Source organism: Lemur catta, chromosome 15, assembly GCF_020740605.2.
Source record: "Lemur catta isolate mLemCat1 chromosome 15, mLemCat1.pri, whole genome shotgun sequence".
In the NCBI taxonomy this organism is placed as follows: Eukaryota; Metazoa; Chordata; class Mammalia; order Primates; family Lemuridae; genus Lemur; species Lemur catta.
Window position 1 is genome coordinate 10,218,081 of NC_059142.1, and position 22,633 is coordinate 10,240,713.

The window sequence follows — 22,633 nt, forward strand, 5'->3', positions numbered from 1 at the left end:
GCTTGTACAAAATTTTATTGTAAAATAAGGAATGGCTATAAAAATGGGATACAAAAAGGGAAGAGAAGGGGTGGGGGTAAAAAATGCAGATGTGCCTTGCAGAGTGTAAAGGAAATTGACCCTGAGCATTTGGGGGAAGAAGTAAAACAGGTCTTGGTGGATCCAGATCCTACACACAAGAGATGGAATCCTCCGGGGTGTGGGATAGGGCGAGACTTCCTTTTAGGTGCCAAGTTCACCAAGAGGTTGGACAGGATATGGCTGAGTGTAAAGTCTCAGTAGAGACTTGAAAACTCCCAATACACCTACCAATAGGGACAGGGAACAAGCACCCCAGGAGGGGGCCAAATTCTAGACTCCATGTAATAAAAGGTGGTTTTGAGATCAGACATACATCGTTTCATTAACCCTCACAACAGACTCCGTGAGGTAGGTGTGATTATCCGCATTTCACAGATGTGGCCACTGAGGTCAGGGGAAATTAAACAATTAGAAACGGCTCCCTGCTTAGTACAGTGGAGAACTGGACTTCCCACCCAGTGTGTGGCTGATTGTAAAATCTAACCCTTACATGCAAGAACATTTTCTTACCTCTCCCAAACATTCCTCACAGTAAAAACCTTAGAAGCTAAGCTAGTATTTCCTAGTTCCTACCACTCTGCACCCCAAATACCAGTGCAGGCCTACTTCTTCAGTAGAGCCCCAGGCCAAGGCCGACAGAAAAATTCCTAGGTGTTTCTGAGGCACATCCACAGCAAGCAGGGGTTCCTGAGTTGCACAATGCCAGGGAAGTTGGGTACGGGTAGGGAGTTGCCAACGGGGGACAAGAAGCAGAGGGTGTCAATCCGAGTCAGGCCCCTCTCTCTTGAACATCAGTTTTTTATGGCGGGAGGTACATTCCCCCTTCTTGGACTTCAGGTGGCTGTGGGAGACAGAATAGGGGAGGAGGAGAGATGACATCATATGAGTGAGAGGGTCTGGGCCCCTCTTCCTTGATCAAGGCTTTGAAGGGCCTAAGGCTGGAACAAGGGGAATTTAAGATGGTCACCACTACATGCAGACAGGCTTATCTTAGGGTATTTGAGTATATTAATCTCTTAATCTTCCCTTACCCATTTTATAAATGAAGAAACTGAGCCCGAGAGGGGGAGTCACAAGGTCACTCAGGATGTGCTAGTACTTGTCAGGGCTGAGTATCTGACCTCAAACCCAGGCTCTGCCTAACACTTCCATGCAATTATCAGGCCCCTCCTTGAGACTCCCCCAGCTCTGGGCTAGGAGTTGTTGAGAAGGGCAGAGAAGTATCCACACTCATCCCTGGGTTTGAAGGGTCTGTGGATCCACTGAGGCAGGAAAGTGGTTGTACCATACAACTGGAGACAGACTAAAAAATGTTTACACAGGGCTGGGACCCAGTGGGATGGGATTAGCTGCCTTTTACCATGAAGGCAGGATTAGAATGGAATCGTATGGCTTTCCAACGTAGAAAGGCAGGAGAGTAGGGCTGGGAAGGAGCCCAGGTCACTTACCTGGAGTGAGCCCTGCTCCCCCCTGGCTCCTTCCCAGTCTGGGCATCCTTGAATTCCAAGGCCTCATTCAGCATTCGGAACATCTCAAAACGTTCACGGCCACGGATCTGCAGCAGGGAAGGAGAGGGATAAAGAAGTACAGATGGTCTCTGGCTTAAGATGGTTCAACTTACAATGTTTTGACCTTATGCTGGTACAAATGCAAGTCACATTCAGTAGAAACCATATACTCATACAACAAAGTTTTTCACTTTTAGTATATTATTCACTAAATTACATCAGATATTCAACATTTTAATGTAAAACAGGCTTTGTGTTAGATGATTTTGCCCAACTGTAGGCTAACATAGCGTTCTGAGCACATTTAAGGTAGGCTAGGCTAAGCTCTGATGTTCGATAGCTTAGGTGTGGTAAATGCACTTTCAAGTTACAATGAGTTTATCAGGAAGTAATACCAAGTCAAGAAGCATCTGTTTAGGGCATTTTCATGCTCTCTTTAACAATTTTCTTTTTGAAATGTGGTCCTTTAAAATGTATGGTACAAGTTGGTGTTTTGAAGTTAGGTACCATCAGGAGCCATTGTCTCTGAGGCACCACTGCCCTCCAATGGCAAATGCCCTAATTGCAGGCAAAGCAGGCTAGAAGAAAATAGCATTTTGAGTGATAGACTTGAAACTTTCAACCTGATAATATTAACTTTACAAGATTCAGGGCCATGAATAGAGGAAAGAATGGATAGAGAAACTGGGCCTGACCTCATATTCCCTACATTTATATCTTTTCTTCCATTATCCAACCCCACTTAGTATATGCAAGAAGCTGTGCATCTGTCTCTCTCAGACTTGGTACCTGAAGGGTGAAATATTCTCCATCCAGTGGTTTCTTCTTTGGCTGGGGAGAAGAGCTGGTGTTGGTGGGCAGTGCTGGGAAAGGGGCAAGGAAAGGTGAGAAAAGAGTGAATCTGGGGCAGAACTGCTCCCTCTACCTCTTCCACCTCCCCTTGTCCTGTCTGCTTACCTCGCTTGGCACTCCCAGGGCAAGGCTCCCCTTTCTTGCGGAAATTTTCTTCCTCTGTGCGCCGGTCTCTCCCAGGACAGGCACAGATGCGCACCTCAAAGCTGTTCCGTCCCAGCACGTTACCGCTACCCAGGGTAAGAAGGGAGAAGCAGGAAGCATTAAGGAAGTTGGGTCCTACCTGCCCTCTTTTACAAACTAGGTCCACCCACTCCCAACTGCCCTTGTCCTAGCTGGAGCCTAAGCTCCAGCTCCAGGTATATGGAAGAGAAGCTACAGGTAAGAGAGAGGTCCCAAAGCCAGAGAAAAGAAAACTGAAAGGCAGCAGTAGAGGAGATGCCCTGTGTGGGGATTGGGGGTAGTATGGAAGAAAATGGTGTGGGGCAGGCCCAGGTGACAGAGGCTGGGGTGTGAAGGGTGGCCTGTGGCTCCCTACTTGGAGTCTTCCAGTGTGATGATGGTGACGATGGGGCGCCGGTTCATGCCGCCCATGCAGGAACTGTTACACATGTAGTTGTAGTGGATGGTGGTACAGTCAGAGCCAACCTGGGAAAGAACAGAGGCCCAGGGTGAGACCTTTAGCCTCTGTAAGCTTCAGTTCCCTCAACTGTGCAAGGGGGTACCCCATTTGCTCTGCACACCTCACAGGGTTGTGGGAATGGGGAACAAGAGGCAGGAGAAAGCCCTCCCACCTCCCACCTGGATGGTCACCGACAATCGCCTCCACCCTCTTCCCCCTCCAGACCCGGCTGCCAAACCAGACCTCAGGTGGCTCATAGGGCACCACCACGCTGTGTCGAAAAGTGTTTCTGTCATCCAGATACTCCACATGCAAATTCCCTTCCACCCGGATAAGATGCTGAGGAGGAGCCAGACCTAAGGGCACAGCGAGGAATCAGAGGCCTGGGGAGCCTGGACAGCCAGCTCCGTCCCCTCTCTGGCCTCTGGCTGCTCACCTTCGTTATCCGAGCAGCGCTCATGGTGGGGGCAGCGCCTCACGACCTCCGTCATGTGTTGTGACTGCTTGTAGATGGCCATGGCGCGGATGCGGCTGCCTGGTGGGGGCATGGAGTCCACCCACAGCTGCACAGGGCAGGTCTTCGCCAGCTGGCAAAACATCTTGTTGAGAGCAGGGGAGTACTGTAGGGAAAGGAAGGGACAGAATGGAAAGTCAGGGGACAAGCGAACCAAGCCAAAGGGGGGGTCAGGAGAACAAACCCTGCTCAAGCACCTGCCGGAAGCTGTGCACTGTGTGGGGAGGGCCGCTGGAGACAGCAGGGTTGGGGTCTACACCTCAGAAGCTGCTTTTCAAAAGCCAAGGAATGAATGTGAGTGAAGAAAAAGGAAGAAAATTTCCATGTCCCCATGAGATGCTGAGAGTGTGACGGGAAGGATAAAAGTTTGAGGTCAAGGGGGAAAATTCAACTTTGGGACAGAAATCAAAGGTCACAGATGAAATGGGTACAATGTAAAAAGACTGACAAGAAGCTGAAGGAGAATTCCAAAGTTCTGAACAGAAAAATGCAGGGAGATACAGCCAGGCTCGGAAGGGTCACATGAAAGCCAGCCCTTCAGGGCCACTGACCGTGCAGGTGACAGACTTGGCTGTCCCAGAATGCAAGAAGCCCAGACGGAAACCGTAGTTGCCATGGTAGGTCTTCTGGGAAGGGACAGAGGATGACAGAGGCCAGACTGGTGTGGGGGCCACTGGTGTAGGGGCAGCTGGCGCAGGGGCCATTGGTTCAGGAGCCTCTGACATTCTGAGAGCTTCATCTGGGCCTTCGGTGAACCAGCCTTCAATGTCCTCTGGGGACAGCATCAGATTGTCCACTGGTGGGGACAGCGAGGTGGACTGTGGTGGGTGAAACAAGAGTTAGAGGGCCAAGTTCCCAGCCCAGTAGTCCACCAACAAACCCCTGGTCCCTGCCCACCCCTAGTCCTTACCAGAACGTTGTTTTCAGGAAGTCTGAAAGACAAGAGCAGAAAGTCAGTACCATGGATTTTTTTGCTTCCCATGGGCCTCTGCTGGGGGTTGGGGATTGGGGGGTGCGGGGTGGGGTGAGCCTACCCTTCCCATGAGATCCACTCACAGTTTCCATAAGTCTGAAAACGTCTCCTGACTCAGAGGGGGCTCGATGCTGAGATCTGACTGGGGCTCCTCCATGGCAGTGACCAGGAACGCAGTCTGGCTGCTGTGAGGAGACAAGTGAGGATCTGGCATGAGACACACCCAACGCTGGGTAACCTGGGCCTGAGGAGGGAGGGTCTCCCTCCCCCAACACCATATCAGAGTCTGAGACACAGCACGACCTCCTGAGGAGCAGGAACAGAGCTGTTCCTTTCCACCTTCTCTCTCCCAATCTCCCACCACACCCCAGGCTGCTCCTGCCCACCTCGCCAGCCACACAGCTGAGGAAAAGATAACTGAAGAGGGACTTCCAAGCTTCCCACCACTACACTCACAGGCCCTGCCGAACCTGCACCCGATTTCCGCCCTCCTTGTTAAAGGATGTGGTAGCTCTCGGCCTGCTCCCTCCAGATGGGGAAGGACAGCCCCCTTGAAGCCCACCATTCCCCACCAGATACACAGCTCCATTTCTCTGATCCCCTTTATTGTCAAGCTTCCTGAAGAACCAGTCTCACCTCCCACCTGCCATTCTCTTGGGAGCTCCTCACCCCTGCCTTACCAACCCCTCAGGAATGGCCCCTGCCTTCCTCTGTAATCTCCTCTCCTGCAAACACGCCCTCTCTTCCCCGGGCTGCCCTTCTCTGCACATCAACTGGCGTGGGGGGGGCGGGCGGGGGCGGGGGTGGCAGGTCCCTCTATGAAGAGGACTCAATCCCCTCAGGCTGGCTCCTTCCCACTGAGACTTCTTTTTATTTTTATTTATTTTTTTTCTCATTTTTTTTTTGCTCCACCCCCCCACTGAGACTTCACCGTGAATGTCACACCTCCTCAGTGATGTTTCCCCAGACCACTCAATCAGCCAAACTCCATCAAGTCATTTATGTTAATTCCCATCACCCTATTTTCATTTTCACAGTACTTACACTGCCTGATACTTTTTCTGGTTTATTCCATCTGTTCCCTCTAGTAGACTACAAACTTCCTCAGGGCAGGGGAGTGATCTGTCACTACAGATCTTGTGTATCACAGTATTATACAATGCCTTGCACCTGGTCGGGCTCAATAAACGTGGTGAATAAGGGAATCACTGTGCCCAGACCATGAGCAAGGGGTCATGAGTGGTCGAACAAGGTCAGAGGGGCTGCCCCGGTCTGGGTCAGGGTCTTGCACAAGGCTATGCAACAGTGACCTCACCTTCTCCCAGACCAGCTTTCTAATGGCTTCACCATGCTATCTGTCTTAATGCCAGACTTGTCATCAGCTTTGCTAAGAAACATAGCCACTATAAATGCTCATTACATTTTTCTGTCTTGCACTGACAAACATCCCCCTACCAAGCAGCTCCATTAATGGTGGCCTCTTTTCTAATCTTCTTTAACATTTTGCTCCGCCTTTGTGTGGATACTGGGCTTTCTTTCTTGTGTACTTAGAGTTTGCAAAATCCTTTCACATGGATTGTCTTATTCGTCCTGATAACTACACCTGCCACTTCACAGGTGAAGTGTCTGAGAGGTTATGTAAACTGCCCATGGTACACACAGGAGGTGAGTGAGTTTTTATTACCTAAGAGTAAGATATGTACTTCATCACAGACTCCTCTGCAAAGCTCTATTTTGTGAGCAGTCAAGGCAGATCTTAGCTGATGTAAGTCCTCTGAATGAGGTTGGCAAAGGGTCAGGTATCACAGCCCCTAAGCGCTGAGTAGAACTGAGAAGAGATTAACTGTGCACACGCATGGATGAAGGTAAGAGGGGGCCGGCAGCCGGAGTGATTCCAAATATTTGCCCTGGGGGGGGAAGAACCAGGGTTCCCCTAGTTACTGATCAAAAGAAAAGACTTTTATGGGAGGGAGCTCAGGAGAATTGGGAGGAGGCTCAAAGTTAGTAGCCCTGGGGTGGGGGAGGGGTAAAAAAGGTAAAAAACAAAAACAAACAAACAAACAAAAAAAAGGCCTGGGTTTGACATTGTATTGTTATGTAAATTTGTTATATGACCTTACTTATCTTAAAGGGATTACCTCTTGGCTTCCTCATTTATAAGAATTGAGTTTTACAGTCTTTCTGTTTTCAGTGCAAAGTGCCCAGGGGCTAGGAAACACTGGGAGCTGTTGCATAGCATGAGCTCTGGGGGCAGACAGGCTAGGCCCATACTGTGCAACTTTGGGAGGTTACTTAACCTCTCTGGGCCTTAGTGTTCTTTGTTCTAAAATACAGTAGTACCTTGGGGAATGTAAAGAGCTGAGAAAAGTTCCTGGCACATATTAAGAGCTCAAGAAATGTTAGCTCTTTATACAATTGCTCTCTTTTATTTGTTCTATATTGTTATTCTATTTTTTTTTTTTTTTGAGACAGAGTCTCACTCTGTTGCCCGGGCTAGAGTGAGTGCCGTGGCGTCAGCCTAGCTCACAGCAACCTCAAACTCCTGGGCTCGAGCGATCCTCCTGCCTCAGCCTCCCGAGTAGCTGGGACTACAGGCATGCGCTACCATGCCTGGCTAATTTTTTCTATATATATTTTTATATATAGAAATATATATAATATATATATGTCCATATAATTTCTTTCTATTTTTAGTAGAGATGGGGTCTTGCTCTTGCTCAGGCTGGTCTCAAACTCCTGACCTCGAGCGATCCTCCCACCTCAGCCTCCCAGAGTGCTAGGATTACAGGCGTGAGCCACCACGCCAAGCCTATTTTTTCTATATTGTTATTCTAGAAAGAACTTTGCAATTGTGAGTTTGTGTGGATTTGTGGTACTGCTCCCACACCATTAATGCAAGTCCACCTCCTTCAGGGAACTCTGTTCAGTAAACTTGCTAGGAGGGGCTGTCCTGGAATGGTGAACCCAAGGTCTCAATCCTACTTGGAGGGAGACAGCCCCACAGACAGGGGAGGTCTCCCTGTCTCCATCATTCAAGTCTTCAGTAGCAACTAAATTCTCAATGTCTCAATGTTTGCTAATAATGTTTCTGCTTCCCATGGGTACCAGCATCAGGGGGCCATGACACAAATGTGCCAAGCTGAACTGGACCTTCCAGTTAGGGAGGCAGGATGTAAACAAGGAAATGCAGGCACCACTGGCTGGCTGGGAAGGCAATAAGCTCAGCTGAGATTCAAGGAGGGGCAGGCCTGACATTATCATAACAATGACCGCTGTTATAGGCCTTACAGGCCCTCAGGCCCAGTGCTTTCAGTGGCTTATCTCATTTGGTTTTCTAAAAAGCCAGGTAGGTACCAGAAGAGGGAACTGAGAGTTCAAGAAATTAAGTCATTTACCCAGGTTCTTAAAACTCCCAAAAGGCAGAACCAGGGATTTGAACCTAGGTTGTCTGAAGCCACACCCAAGCTAGAAATAATTATGCTCCTAAGATTTCACCAAGCTTGGTATAAAAATTTTTTTGGCAGAAAGCTGACTAGGGAAAAAATTTGATTCTAGAAAGTAAGAAAGCAGTTTTTGGTAGAATCAAAAACACACCTTACTACTCAGCAAAACCACTCCTATCAGACTCCCTAGAAAAATGGTTGCACATGGACAACAGGGGTCTTGCATAAAAAACATTCCTGCCAGTGTTGTTCCTAATGGCAAGTGGAAAGAAACAACATCAGAATCCATAGGTAGGGAATGGTAAATAAAACATGTTTCTGAAACACATTGGGTGAAAAATATAATTTATGGAAAAAAGCAAAACATGGTAATATATCCAAACAGTTAATGTAAATTAAAACTATAGAACTACTCTCTAGTATTTATAAACATAAGTGTGTAAAAGTGTCAAAAACAGTCAAGAAGAAAAAAATCCACAAAACCTGTGATAGTGATGGTCTCAGGAACAGGTGTAGTATGTGCATGGGACTAGGGCTGATAGTCAAATGGGGATTTAGCTTTATTAACAATGAAAAATAAAAGGAAAAGGTATTCATACGTTACTTGTGTAATTAAAACATGGAAACAAGGTAGCGCATGGTGGCTCACACCCGTAATCCTAGCACTTTGGAAGGCTGAGGAGGGAGAATCGCTTGAGGCCAGGAGTTCAAGACCAGACTGAGCAACATAGCGAGGCTCTTGTCTCTACAGAAAATAGAAAAATTAGCCAGGTGTGGTGGTGCACACCTGTAATCCCAGCTACTCAGAAGGCTGAGGCAGGAGGATCACTTGAGCCCAGGAGTTCAAGGCTGCAGTGAGCTATGATCATGCCACTGCACACCACCCTGAGCAAGATCCTGTCTAGAGGAAAAAAACAAAAAGGTAAGAAGACAAAATGTTAAGTGTTAAAATTATTTGGTGAATGAGTGTTGTTATTCTTATCCCTCTAGCCACTCCCTACGACCCCACTAAAATTGTTTTTTTTTTTTTGAGACACAGTCTTGCTCTGTCAACTTGGGTAGAGTGCAGTGGTATCAGCCTAGCCCTCTGCAACCTCAAACTCCTGGGCTCAAGTGATCCTTCTGCCTCAACCTCCTGAGTAGCTAGGACTACAGGTGTGTGCTACTACGCCCGGCTAATTTTTTCTGTTTTTAGTTGTCCAGCTAATTTCTTTCTATTTTTAGTAGAGATGGGGTCTCATTCTTGCTGAGGTTGGTCTCAAACTCCTGACCTCAAGCGATCCTCCCTCCTTGGCCTCCCAGAGTGCTAGGACTACAGGCATGAGCCCCCACGCCCAGTCCCCACTAAAGTTTTTGAAGAAAAACTTACATATATTGAAGCATATAAACCTTGATTAATTTGACAAATTTTGATATAGCCCTGTAACCCACCACCACCAGGACAAAGATGGTGTTCTGTTTTCTTCTGAAAGTTTTACAGTTTTATGTTTAGGTATATTAGTCATCTCAAATTAATCATTGTGTATTATGGGAGGCAGGTGTCAAGGTTCATTTATTTTCCTCAGTTGTTTCAACACTATTTGTTGAAAGACTTTCCTTTTCCCATTTATTTACTTTGGCACCTTTGTAGAAAATCATTTGACCACATTTATATATCTTTTTTTTATTTTTATTTTTTTGAGACAGAGTCTCACTTTGTTGCCTGGGTCAGAGTGAGTGCCATGGTGTCAGCCTATCTCACAGCAACCTCAGACTCCTGGGCTCAAGAGGTCCTCCTGCCTCAGCCTCTTGAGTAGCTGGGACTACAGGTGCGAGCCACCATGCCCGGCTAATTTTTTGTTTTTATTTTTAGTTGACTGGCTAATTTTTTGTTTTTCTATTTTTAGTAGAGATGGGGTCCCACTCTTGCTCAGGCTGGTCTCGAACTCCTGAGCTCAAACAATCCGCCCACCTCGGCCTCCCAGAGTGCTAGGATTACAGGCGTGAGCCATCGTGCCCGGCCATTTATATATCTTTCTAGACTCTAGTCTGCTCGTTGGTTCTTGTGTTTTACTGCAGCTTTATAGTAATCCTGAAATCAGATCACTTAAGACCTCCAACTTTGGTACTACTTCTTCATTTCATTTTGGAAATGGCTTGTGGATTCCTACAAATAAGCCTTCGAGGATTTTGATTTGGATGAAATTAAATCACTTTGGAGAGTACCGTCATCTAAGGAATACCATTGAGTCTTCCAATCCACGAATATAGTATTTCTCATTATTGTTTAAATCTTCCTTAAGTTTTCTCAGCAATATTTTATAGTTTTCAATGTAGTTCTTGCCCATCTCTTGTTAAATTTATTCCTGAGTATGTCAAAATTTTGGATGCTACTGTGAATGGTACTGTTTTAAAGTCATTTTCCAACTTCAGACTCAATGGTTGCCAGTACATAAAAATACAATTTATGTAGTTGGCCCTCTGTTTCTGTGGGTTCCCCATTTGCTAATTCAACAAACGACACAGAAAATATTGGGCAGAAATAAAAGGAGGGTTGTGTCTTACTAAAACATGTGCATACTTTTTTTGGGTATTCATTCCCTAAACAATGTGGTATACCAACTATTTACACTGTATTAGGTATTTTAAGTGATCTAGAGATGATTTAAAGTATACGGGAAGATGTGTATAGGTTGTATGCAAATACTGTACCATTTTATATCCAGGATTTGAGCATTCATAGATTTTGGTATGGGAGAAGGTCCTGGAACCAGTCCCCCATGGATACTGGGGGATGATTATATATTGCCCTTCTAACCTGTAACCTTTGCTATATTTACTTATTAGTTCTGGTAGCTTATTATTGATTTTCCATTAGGTCTTTTTATATACACAATTATGGTGCCTGTGAAGAAGTTTTATTTCTTCCTTTCTAATCGTTATGCTATTTCTTTCTTTTTCTTGCCTGGTTAGGATCTCCAGTATGATGTGAAAGGGGTGCGAGTCAAATCCTTTCTTAGTTCCTGTTCTTACAGGAAAGGCATTCAGTTTTTCACTGAATGTTGTTTTCACCTCTATGTATGTTGTTAATGCTACTTTCATTGTGAATGCCCTTTTATTAGATTAGGGAAATTTCCTTTCTCTCCTTTGTTAGGAGGTTTGTTTGAAATCATGAATAGGTGTGGAATATCATTAATTGCTTTTTCTGCATGTGTTGAAATGATCATAAGATTTTTATCCTTCAACTTGTTAATGTGGTGAATTACACAAATCAATTTTTGAAACTTTCTTTTTTTTTTTGAGACAGCGTCTCATTCTATTGCCCGGGCTAGAGTGCAGTGGCATCATCACAGTTCACTGCTACCTCAAACTCTTGGGCTCAAGAGATCATCCTGCGTCAGCCTCTTGAGTACCTGGGACTACAAACTCTTGCCACCAGGCTCAGCTAATTTTTCTATTTTTTTGTAGAGACAGGTTCTGGCTATGTTGCTCAGTGTGGTCTTGAATTCCTGGCCTCAAGCTATTATCCTGCCTTAGCCTTCCAGGTTACATGCATGAGCCACGGTGCCCAACCGATTTTTGAATGTTAAACCAACTTTGCAATCCTGGGATAAACCCTACTTGGTCAGGATGTATTTATCCTTTTTATATATTACCAGGTTTGGTTTGCTAAAATTTGGTAAAATTTTTGTATATATATGCTAACAGGAATATTAGTCTAAATTTTCTTTTTCTTTCTTTTTTTTTGAGACAGAGTCTCACTCTGCTGCCTGGGCTAGAGTGCCATGGCATCAGCGTAGCTCACAGCAACTTCAAACTCCTGGGCTCAAGCAATCTTTCTGCCTCAGCCTCCCGAATAGCTGGGACTACAGGCATGTGTCACCATGCCTGGCTAATTTTTCTATATATATATTTTTAGTTGTCCAGCTAATTTCTTTCTATTTTTAGTAGAGACGGGGGATCTCGCTCTTGCTCAGGCTGGTCTTGAACTCCTGACCTCGAGCGATCCACCCACCTCGGCCTCCCAGAGTGCTAGGATTACAGGCGTGAGCCACCATGCCCGGCCCTATATTTTCTTTTCTTGGAATATTTTGGTATCAGGATTATGCTGGCCTCACAAAATGAGTTAGGAAAAGGTCCTCTATTTTCTGAAAGAGTCTATGTAAGATTGATATTGTTTTTTCCTCAAATGTTTGAAGAAAGCAAAGAACAGGAAACAAAGAGAAGATAGCAATAAGATGGCAGACCTAAACTCCAACCATACAACAATTAAATAACTAGATATCCACATAGGAAACAAATCAACCTGAGCATTGACCCCTATATCTCAAACCCTGAGCAAAAATTAATTTGAAAAATTAATTAGTAATGGCTCAAAGGCCGGTCCAATGTTGCTCAGGGTGGTCTCGAATTCTGCAGTGGGTTAACAGAACTTATTAACATTAGTGTCACAGAAGTTGGTATACAACCGCCCACTGCTAAATTTGACTGTCCAAAAAAAAAAAAGGGCAAGCAGCAGATTAGAAGAAAATACTTACAACACATGTATCTGACAAAGGACTTGTATCCAGAATATATTAAATATAAAGTATGCTCAAAATTGAACATTAAAAGCAAACAAAACCCCAAAATAATAGGTAAAAGGCTTGAAAAGCCACTTCGCATATGAAATATGAATGCCCAATAGGCAAATGAAAAATTGCTGGACATCGTTAGCCAACAGAGAACTGTAAATTAAAGCCACAATAATAGACCACATTAGAAAGCGTGACAACACCAAACATTGAAAAGTAGATGGGACAATCATAACTCCTATATCTTGCTAGTCAAGAGTGTAAAACGGTAGGAATCACTTTGGAAAATTCACAGTTTCTTATAAAGTGAAAAATATATCTATTCTTCCTTTTTTTGTTCGTTTTTAGAGATGGGGTCTCACTCTGTCGCCCAGTCTGGAGTGCAGTGGTGCGATCATAGCTCACTGCAGCCTTGAACTCCTTGGTTCAAGCATCCTCCTCCTGCCCGAGCCTCCCAAAGTGCTGGGATCACAGGCTTGACCATGGCACCCACCCTACCCTTTACTTCTGATCTAGCCATTCCACTTCCAAGTATTTATCCAAGAAATAAAAAAAACATGATCACAAAGGAATTATACAACAATGTTTATAGCAGCTTTATTTCCTAATAACCGCAAACAGGAAACAACTCGAAGACCATCAAAAGGAGAATGGATACGCAATTGATGGACTATACCAAATAAAAAAGCAAAATAGTGATATATACAACACGGATGAACTTCACAGACATTACGTTGAAGGAAAGCAACCTGACAAAAATGAGCACAAAGTGGTAACACTTTGTATTAAGTTCTCCAACAGGCAAAATGGTTACGGAAATAAAAACAAATGTGGAGATCAGGGACTGACTCGGAAGAAGCGTGAGGAAACGTTTCAGGAATAATGACAACGTTCTGTATTTAGCTAGGCAGTACACGGTGGTTGCTTGCCAAAACTTATCTACCTGTGCATTCAATATCCATGCAATTGCACTGTAAATTCGACTTGAATTTAGAAAAAAGGCAAGAACGTAAGTACGCCATACAGTGCCTGGTACGGGGCAGGTGCGTTGTAACCTGCTGAATACAGTAACTGCGCCCTAAGAGATGAAGAAGCGGGAGCAGAGAACACAAGCCAGACTTCACGTGGGCTGCGTCGCCTCCCACCGGGAAGTCGCCAGCAGCACCGGGAGCACTTAGGACCTCTGGGCCCACCCTCTTCAAGGCTCGCCCCTTCCGCTTTCACAACGTTCGGGCTGCGTCCGGAATCGGAGTGGCCCAAAGCCAGGTAAAATAGGTCGATTGTCTTTCTGACAATTTATCAAGCGGCCCATCACTGCACTCTTTCAAAATGTGATTCTCAAACGTACTTATTCTTGAAAATACCCAGAGCTTGCCTTCTGCACACTGTTTTTTCACCCCGTCCCACGCAATGGTAGCGTCCGCCCAGCTTGCGGGCGCCCCGGGGAGGGGGTGGAGCACACCATTCAAAGGGGGGGGACGGATTGAGGTTTGCATGAAAACAGATACCCTTTCGTTTGCCAAGGCAATAACCCCGTAATACAGATTGAAAAAAAAAAAGTGAGGGAGAATAGTAGCCCTTCTGCAAGTAAGAGGAGCCAGCCTAGAAGATTTTTCTCTTTCTACTCCCCTCCCATCAGGTGAACAGTGAGCTAGCCCCACAAAAAGAAACCGGAAATGCTACTGTGAGAAGCAGAAATGTAAATGTGGTGGCAAACAATAACAGGGCTGCCGGGCCTCTCAAATTAGGACTGTCCTTCTTGGTGTGGCGGGCAAACCCCTCGTTTAGCCCTTCTCACTTCCACGGCTGACAGTCTTTGATTGGATTTTCTCCATCTAGCGGAGCCGGGGCTGGCTGGAAAGATCGCTTCAGGAAGGACAAAGGTCCGGAAGTTGTGGGACCTTAGCTTGGGCTTTCCAGATCACCCCAAGTAATCATTTCGGGATGCAGCCCAAGGTTTCCCTAGCATGCCATGGGCTATAAAGTCTCAAGCCTTGAGTTCCCAAAGTTTCGAGATCCGAAAGTCTCAGACCCCAATGCATTATGCCTTTTATCTCAGGCATTCCCCACACCCAGCACTAGGTGGGTGCTGGGGAAAGAAGTACCCCTTAGGCCGGCTCAATGTTCCCCAAAGTCCCACTCCCCTGCATAGGTATTCAGCTTTGAGTTCAGCTGGTGCCAGCATCCCCATAATGTACACCCAGGCTTCTCAACATTGCATTTCTATGTTGATCCCGCCAGCCAAGCTTCCATCCTAACCCCCCAAACTCGCTAAGTCCCCCACTGCCCCACCCCCCGCGATTCTCCCGAGCTGAAAATACAGGGAGCCGAGAACCCGTGACTCAGAGAGGACTCATCAGGCCAAGTCTCGAGCTTACCCAATCCTCAGTGGAGCGTGTGACCGTCCTGGGAAGCACGCTCCGAGCTCGGACGCCAGGTGCCACCGGAGCCCTGCAACTACCAGGGCCCAGGATGGTGGCTCTGGACTTTTGAGGAGCTCTAAACTTTTAGCGCCAGTCCGAGCACATGGGAGGGGAAAATCCCAATCCCAGCAACCTCTGCGGAGCTCCTGGCACAAAGCTGGACAGTCGCCATGACAAGTAAGGGCAAGTAATTCGCCTGCCGGAGGTGGCAAAGGAAATGGAGAGTTGGAGGAAGAATGCGGGGAGTCAGGATTCTCGCCGTATTGGTGCTGTAGCTATTAATCTTCTGGGGTAGGGAAGTTCTACAAGCCAGAGTTGTGAGGGCAGAATTGGCGGAAACCATTCTGGAGGACTCCTGCCACTGTGTCAAATATGAAGGGTGGAAGGAAGAAAGCTTTGCGTTTGCTCTCTCAGATAGCTGGATAGTTTCTTCTAATAGACTAAAATATCACCTTTTAGAAAGGCTTTACTGAACATCCCGATCTAACGTCTTTCTTCGAGTACTTTATATCACACCATCTTGTTTCATTTCCTTCACAGTCCTTGTCACTATCTGAAAAGATTTGTTCATTGCCTTCAATACAAAGCAACATAAGCCCTATGAGGGTAGAGAACTTGTCTACTATCTTATTCATTGTTGTATTCCCCAGTGCCTAGTACAGTGCTGGGTAGCAAGTAAGAGCTCGATAATAAATGTTTATTGAATGAATGAAGAGAGAGACACAGTGCTGAGCAATCTGGCGGATGAGATGCAAAAGAGGTGGAAAACCTGTAAAATCAAACACAGTGCTGGCGCCCTCTGCAGGCGGTGGGGGGAGGCGCTTTAAGAATTACTGGGGGAGGGCCCGGCGCGTGGCTGACGCCTGTAATCCTAGCCCTCTGGGAGGCCGAGGCCGGTGGATCGCTCGAGGTCAGGAGTTCGAGACCAGCCTGAGCAAGAGCCAGACCCCCGTCTCTACTAAAAATAGAAATAAATTATCTGGACAACTAAAAATATATATAGAAAAAATTAGCCGGCCATGGTGGCGCATGCCTGTAGTCCCAGCTACTCGGGAGGCTGAGGCAGTAGGATCGCTTCAGCCCAGGAGTTTGAGGTTGCTGTGAGCTAGGCTGACGCCACGGCACTCACTCTAGCCCGGGCAACAAAGTGAGACTCTGTCTCAAAAAAAAAAAAAAAAAAAAAAATTACTGGGGGAGGCCGGGCGCGGTGGCTCACGCCTGTAATCCTAACACTCTGGGAGGCCGAGGCGGGTGGATCGCTTGAGGTCAGGAGTTCGAGACCACCCTGAGCAAGAGCGAGACCCCGTCTCTATTAAAAATAGAAAGAAATTAGCTGGCCAACTAAAATATATATAGAAAAAATTAGCCGGGCATAGTGGCGCATGCCTGTAGTCCCAGCTACTCGGGAGGCTGAGGCAGGAGGATCGCTTAAGCCCAGGAGTTTGAGGTTGCTGTGAGCTAGGCTGACGCCATGGCACTCACTCTAGCCAGGGCAACAAAGTGACACTCTGTCTCAAAAAAAAAAAAAAAAAAAAATTACTGGGGGAGACGGTAGGGGGCGCGCCGGCACTTCTCGGCAAGGCAGAAGCGTTCCAACTACAACTCCCAGCGGCCAGGAGGAGCCCTAGGGCTTGATGGGAACGGAAACCTAACCTGCTGCGTCCCGATTCTGCCCCTTCCGTGGGTGGCCCGCGAAATCTGATCCGGGATGCCGAGGTCCAATTGGAAGGTGGGCTCAAATCCCGCGAGAGCAAGTGGCACATAGCGACCCACGGTACCAAGGGACGCTGTGATTTCAAAGTTTGTTTCCCCCGCGTTCGCCGTGTTTCTGGGGGGTGTTTTGCCCCCTCTCGGAAGAGGAAAGAAGGCACTGGTGGGTTTCTCTAGTTCGGCTTCGGATCCTTGAGAACTTCGAAGCCGCCGTGGCCGCTCCGCGGGCCGAGCTGCGGGCAGCCAGCGGAAAGAGGATTACCCGGCCGGGGCCAATGTCTGCCGCGCTTCCTCGGCAGTATGAAGACGTCGGAGGCGCAACTCTTAGCTCCGGACTGCCTTCCTTCAGACCAGGCCTCAGCTCCAGCCCATCTCTCTCCTCAGGTTTCCCTGATGGATAAAAATACCGACCCCGAACTGGTGCCACCGCCACCCGATGGGGAGGAGCCACCCCGAACGTCCCCGGTTCCTGTGGCTGCCTCAGCTGTGTCCCAGGAGCTGGGGGAAGGGGACCCAGCTACTCTCTCCACTCCCCTGGAAACAGAGTGTGGTACTCCTAGTGAGTTGAGTCCTCGAATCGAGGAGCAAGAACTTTCTGAAAATGCAAGCCTTCCTGCAGGAGAAACGAACCGGCCAGAGGTGGGGTCTGGAGAAGCCACGGAGGCTGTGTCTGAGGAAGCCGCTCCAGAGGATGAGGGAGACACGTAAGTAGTGACGGCAGCTGACTCTGGAATCGGAGGAGGTTGGAAGTGTGAGATAGACCTTATCCACCAGTCCTCAGCCCCGCTTCTCCAGGCCCATTTCCCCTCTGCCTTGGCGACCCAAGTTTGTTGTCCCCCCATCTTCCTTCCAGCACTTGGAACTACAGCTTCTCCCAGCTACCTCGATTTCTTAGTGGTTCCTGGTCAGAGTTCAGCACCCAACCGGAGAACTTCTTGAAAGGCTGTAAGTGGTAAGTGAGGATAATGGGGCAGAGAGGTAACCACCCCCAGGATTTTCACTTAAAACACCCCAGTTATTTAGAAAAAGGATCTGCTAGAGGGGGGAGAAGGACTAAGAATCTCTGTTAGACTAAGCTTCTGTTTCATCTAGGACTTTGTGTCTTCCATTTCCGTCAAGGACTTGGGGCTTATCTACCCCGGAGTTAGGCTCAGCCCCAGCCCTACACTTGGAAAACACAGGGCTGTCCAGCTTTCTAACTCTCTTCTATTTCTAGGGCCCCCGATGGTTCCTGCATTTTGACTAATAGTGCTGATAACATCCTGCGGATCTATAACCTGCCCCAAGAGCTATACAGTGAAGGGGAGCAGGTAGAATATGCAGAAATGGTAAGAGTAGGGGCTCACTCTGCCCCTTTGTCAGACGCTGCATGTTTAAGTCCTACATGTAGTTGGAGAAAGTATGGTTCACGTGTTTTCTGTTTACAAGCAGGACTTTTCATCACCATGAATTTCCACGTGTAGTATTTTCTGCCCTGAATTCTGAAGTCATTTAAAGAGATGTTTGCCCCTTCTGTAGTCAAGAATGTATGCTTTTTGTTAAAAAAAATAGTGGATTTTTTTTTTGTGGCAGTATTTATTTACAGTTCTTTGGAGAAATGTTGCTGTGAAAGTGAGGCAAGAAATGGATGGGTGACCAGATATTTATCAAATGATTTCTAATATATGGCAGTCACTGTACTAGAATAAAGTGGTGAACAGGACAGATTAAGAGCTGGTTTGCTTCTCTTGTGTGGGAGACAGACAACAAACATGTAAACCGGTAAATATCAAGATCATTAAAGATTATAATAAATGCTCAAAGGAAATAAAACAGAATGGGGAGAGATTAACTAGAGGATATACCACTTTGGATAAAATGGTCAGGGAGAGGGGCTCTCTGAAGAGCAGACATTTGAGCCAAGACCTGAAGAGTGATAAGGGATTAATCATGTGAAGAGCCCTGGAAAGAGCCTTCAAGAAAGAGGCAGTGATAGATACTACAAAGACCCGGAGCTGGTGGCTCACACCTATAATCCTAGCACTCTGGGAGGCTGAGGTGGGAGGACCGCTTGAGGTCAGGAGTTTGAGACCAGCCTAAGCAATAGTGAGAGCCTGTCTCTACTAAAAATAGAAAAAACTAGCTGGGCATGGTGGCTCGCACCTGTAGTCCCAGCTACTCGGGAGGCTGAGGTAGGAGGATCACTTGAGCCCAGGAGTTGAGGTTGCAGTGAGGTATGATGACGCCAACACACTCTACCCAAGGTGACAGAGTGAGACTGTGTCTCAAAATAAAAAAAAGAAAAAGACCCAGAGCTGAGGGAGAGAGAGCCTTGTGAAGAGAAAGAAAGCCAGGGTGGCTGGACTGAGGCCAGCCAGGGGGAAGGTGGGGTGAGGACAGGGAGGAGCAGCAACATTGTGTTGGGTCTTGTGGGTGGGGCATTTGGAGTTTATTTGGGAAACCATGGGACAGCTTTAAAACAGAAGAGTTTTGGGTGGGCAAGAGTGAAATCAGGGAGACTTATTAGATGCGTTTACACGGGCTAGGTGAGAAATGATGGTGGCTTGGGCGAGGGTGGTGTCAGGAGAGATGGTGGATGGATTTGAAGTATATTTTGTAGGACTTAGAGATCCACTGGACGTGGAGGTGCAGGGAAGGAAGCAACTGAGGGTGACGTCCAGGTTTTTGCAGTTGTGGGGATGGTGGAACAGTTTACACAGAGGAGGAAACAGGGATATGAACAGGTATTGGTACAGAAGTCAGGGCTTTTAGGTACATTAAATGTGAAATGTAAAGCTAAAGGGAGTGATTGGGGCCAAGGATATACTTCGAGAAGTGGTAGATGGTATTGCATGTCTTTTTTTGTTTTGTTTTTGAGACAGTCTCTTTGTCACCCAGGCTGGAGTACAGTGGTGAGATCATAGCTCACTGTAGCTTTGAACTCCTGGGCTCAAGCGATACTCCCACCTTGGCCTCCTAAAGTGCTGGGATTACAGGTGTGAGCTACCACGCTGGGCCTGCATCTCACGTCTCGAGAATGGATTCCATCTGGAGAGAGTGTTGGTGGAAGAGAAGACCCGCAAAGCCCTGTGTGCTCCAGCATACGGAGGTGGAAGCAGAGAGTTGTGACCAATGCTGCTGAGAGATGGAGCAAGGCCAGTTCAGAGGGTCATTAGTGACCTCCTTGACGAGAACACTTTCAGAGGAGCCATGGCGGCAGAAGCTGATTAGAGTCGGTGGAAGAAAAAGTATAGACAATTCTTTGGAGAAGTTTTGCTGTGAAAGTGAGCCAAAAAATGGATTGGTGACCAGAAGGAATGCAGGGCCAAAGAAGGGCTTTTGGGGTGCTTGTGTGATGCCAGGAATAGACCTGTAGAGAGGGAGGGATTGATGTTGGGGGGAGGGGTGACAAAGACCCTGAGTGGGTGGGTGAAGACAGGATCTAGAGCACATTGGAGGACTTGGCTTTGATAGGCACAGACTCCTTCCTTGTAGCAGGAAGAGAGGAGGAGGAACATTCTGTGGCTGCTGTTTGGTGATTGAAAGATTTGGATGTTTCTGTCTCTTGGCTTCTATAATCTTAGGGAAGCATAAAGTGAGGTTTTCAGCTGAAGGTCTGTACAGGGAACAGAAGGTACGAAATGATCTGTCCTAGAGAGGAGAAAATCAAACCACCAAGGAATGTGGCAGTATCGCTGTTCTTTGCTCTGTGCCCACTAGAGGTTTGTTGCCATCCATTTAAAATGAGACCATTTAGTGTGTTATGCATTTTTCCTGGCAAGTTAAATGACTATAGTTTCTCTGTTTGTAAAATGAGGATGGTAATAATAGCACCCACCTCACGAAGTTGTGAGAATTAAAAGAATTAATAATGAATTAATGTAAAGTGCTTAAAGCAGGGCCTAGCATATAGTAAATATTCAGTAAACACCAATAGTCATTGGTGTCATTTAGGTACAAGTGTGGAATAGGAGGATAGTCTGGTTGGGGTTTGCCAGGAGAGAAAGACCAGGGTGTTTTGAGAGTGTCTGCAGGGGTGTGCATGTCATGGTGGACTAGAATCTAAGTGGGTAAGGAAATGGATTGTAAATATGTTTTTGATGAAGCTGAATAATTGTCTTGGTAGAAACAGCAGAGCAAGTGAACTGGACAGGTCGGAGATGGTAGTCAGAGATGATAGTCAGAAATTAAGATGTACCATTGGGGCAATGACAAGGCCCAGGGCATGCCCGTGAGAATGGGTGGCTGATGTAGGCCGAAGGCAGTGGCCGTGGGTGCTGAGCATGTCAGAGTATGAGAGAGGCCAGGGTGTTGGACACATCTATTCATTCTTTCATCAGTCTGTTGGTTCAACACACTTTTGTTGAGCACATTCTATGTACCAAGCCCTGTTTTAGGAGCTGGGGATTAGTTAGAAAAAAACCAGACAGAAGTCCCTGTCTTGTGAAACTTATATTCTACAGGGTGTCCCAAAAGTCGCCATACATAGGGAAAATGGGAAATTGTAGCTAGGTGTCCCTTTATTTATAAAATATTACAAAATTTTTTCTTTGTATGGAGACTTTTGGGACACCGGTAGTGTGGGAAATAGGCAATAAAGAAATAACAAAATGAAAAATATATCTGACAAGTGCCATGGGGAAAAATAAAGCAGGGAAGAGGAATGGGAGGGTAAATTGCAATTTTAAAAAGGATGATTGGGGAAGACCTCACTAGTAAGGTGACATCTAAGCACAGAGATGAAGGAATAAGGGAGTGAACCAGGCTGATACCCGGGGGAAGACGGTGCTAGGCAGAAAAGACAGTAATTCACAGGCTCTGTGGAAGCAGAAGTCACTGAGAATGAAAACAAGAGCATCTGTGGGCAGTGAGGTGGTGAACAAGGAGGTAAAGTCTCAGTGAATGAGGGAGGGTGACAAAAAGGGGGGTATCTAGTCTGATGGCAAGAACTGCAGAGGAACTGGGGTTTGGGGCAGTGAAAAGGTTTGGAAATGATGATGGGGGGAATGGTGACACCCATCTACCTCTTGTCCTTGAGCCATGTATTGGGGAGGGCTGTCTTAGCTTGAGAGGGCCGTGGGGGGATAGCCATGGCCAGTCAAGTCCAGGAGTGCAAATGGAGCATTCTAAGGAGAAGATGAGAAATACGGGGGTTTTAGATTCTAGAGTGGGAATTTCAGAGGCCTGGTTTAAGGATTAGTGGGAGCTGGGAAGAGTGGGTTTGGGGCAGGTTAGGGTGTGTGTACAGGTCCTGGTGATGATCCAGGAGACTGGGACTTCCTTAGTGTCTGAGGTTAATGTGGGGGTAGGGGAAGAGGCTCATTGGCTTCCTAAAAGAAGAAAGGTGCCAAATTCCAGGGCTGGTCCTAAACACTAACCTAAAATGCAACTCTTTAAGACTGGAGGCCCCAGAATTTCAGTCCTCTGAGCGAGGTATAAGGCATTAGAAGGCCTGGTTCCTGGAACAGAAATTGGCGGTGTATCAGGGCTAGGGAGCTTTGGTGCAGCCATCCTAAAAGAGTTTAGGAGCAGAGGTCGTTTCATGTGGGGACAGTTAGAAGAGACTCTGGAAACATGGGAGTTTGAGTATTTATTGCACGAACTCCGTTGAAGAGAAACAGGAATGTTAAAAAGGGGAAAAGTCATTACCACTGGAAAATTCAGCCCTTTGAATCTTTCTATTAATAATGTTTTTTCTAAGCTCTGTCCAAGTACTGAAGCTTTTATGTGGTTGTAATTCTGTGATAAATGGTTTTGTATTCTACTTTATTCCTTTTAACAGTCATATCCTAAATGCTTTTCTTGGTAGTCCAGTCTTCCTAGTTGTGATGTTTAATGATGTATGATATTGCATTGAGTGCTTACAATAATTTTCTTACCTCTTCTCTCATTTTGGACATTTGGGTTGTTTCCGGGACTTTTATATCATAAATTATTCTTCAGTGAACATCCTCATGTATTTTGGGGGAGATTCT

The 22,633-nt window shown here is 46.6% G+C and overlaps 2 protein-coding genes across 4 annotated transcripts in view; one reads left to right on the plus strand and one right to left on the minus strand.

The window, feature by feature from the left end:
* On the minus strand, positions 1-15,092 carry TP53 (tumor protein p53). Its single transcript, XM_045570131.1, has 11 exons — positions 14,925-15,092; positions 4,634-4,735; positions 4,488-4,509; positions 4,129-4,395; positions 3,500-3,683; positions 3,307-3,419; positions 2,980-3,089; positions 2,547-2,671; positions 2,379-2,452; positions 1,530-1,636; positions 1-922 (listed from the first exon to the last, which is right to left on the minus strand). The coding sequence occupies exons 2-11, from the start codon at positions 4,705-4,707 to the stop codon at positions 841-843; spliced, it is 1,158 nt and encodes a 385-aa protein (XP_045426087.1). The 5' UTR covers positions 4,708-4,735; positions 14,925-15,092; the 3' UTR covers positions 1-840.
* The window catches only part of WRAP53 (WD repeat containing antisense to TP53), a 13,292-nt gene continuing 5,611 nt past the window's right edge, over positions 14,953-22,633 (plus strand). Inside the window, exons 1-4 of one of the 3 annotated variants that reach the window (XM_045570129.1) lie at positions 14,953-15,146; positions 17,064-17,383; positions 17,533-17,631; positions 17,896-18,007. In XM_045570129.1, coding sequence (XP_045426085.1) covers positions 17,073-17,383; positions 17,533-17,631; positions 17,896-18,007 — 522 coding nt within the window. In that variant the 5' untranslated portion in view covers positions 14,953-15,146; positions 17,064-17,072. Of the gene's footprint in view, positions 15,147-16,662; positions 16,699-16,867; positions 17,384-17,532; positions 17,632-17,895; positions 18,008-22,633 lie in introns of those variants that run through there. The other 2 variants (XM_045570128.1, XM_045570130.1) reach the window with 2 other exon arrangements.

What these genes read in the sequence shown, in the direction of transcription:
- TP53 (XM_045570131.1), bottom strand. Translation starts at nt 4,707, where the DNA reads ATGGAGGAGCCCCAGTCAGATCTCAGCATCGAGCCCCCTCTGAGTCAG. An exon ending in CCAAGTCTGTCACCTGCACG is followed by an intron (nt 3,684 to 4,128) that starts GTCAGTGGCCCT and finishes CTTTCCCTACAG; the next exon opens with TACTCCCCTGCTCTCAACAA. An exon ending in GAGAATATTTCACCCTTCAG is followed by an intron (nt 1,637 to 2,378) that starts GTACCAAGTCTG and finishes TCCCTGCTGCAG; the next exon opens with ATCCGTGGCCGTGAACGTTT.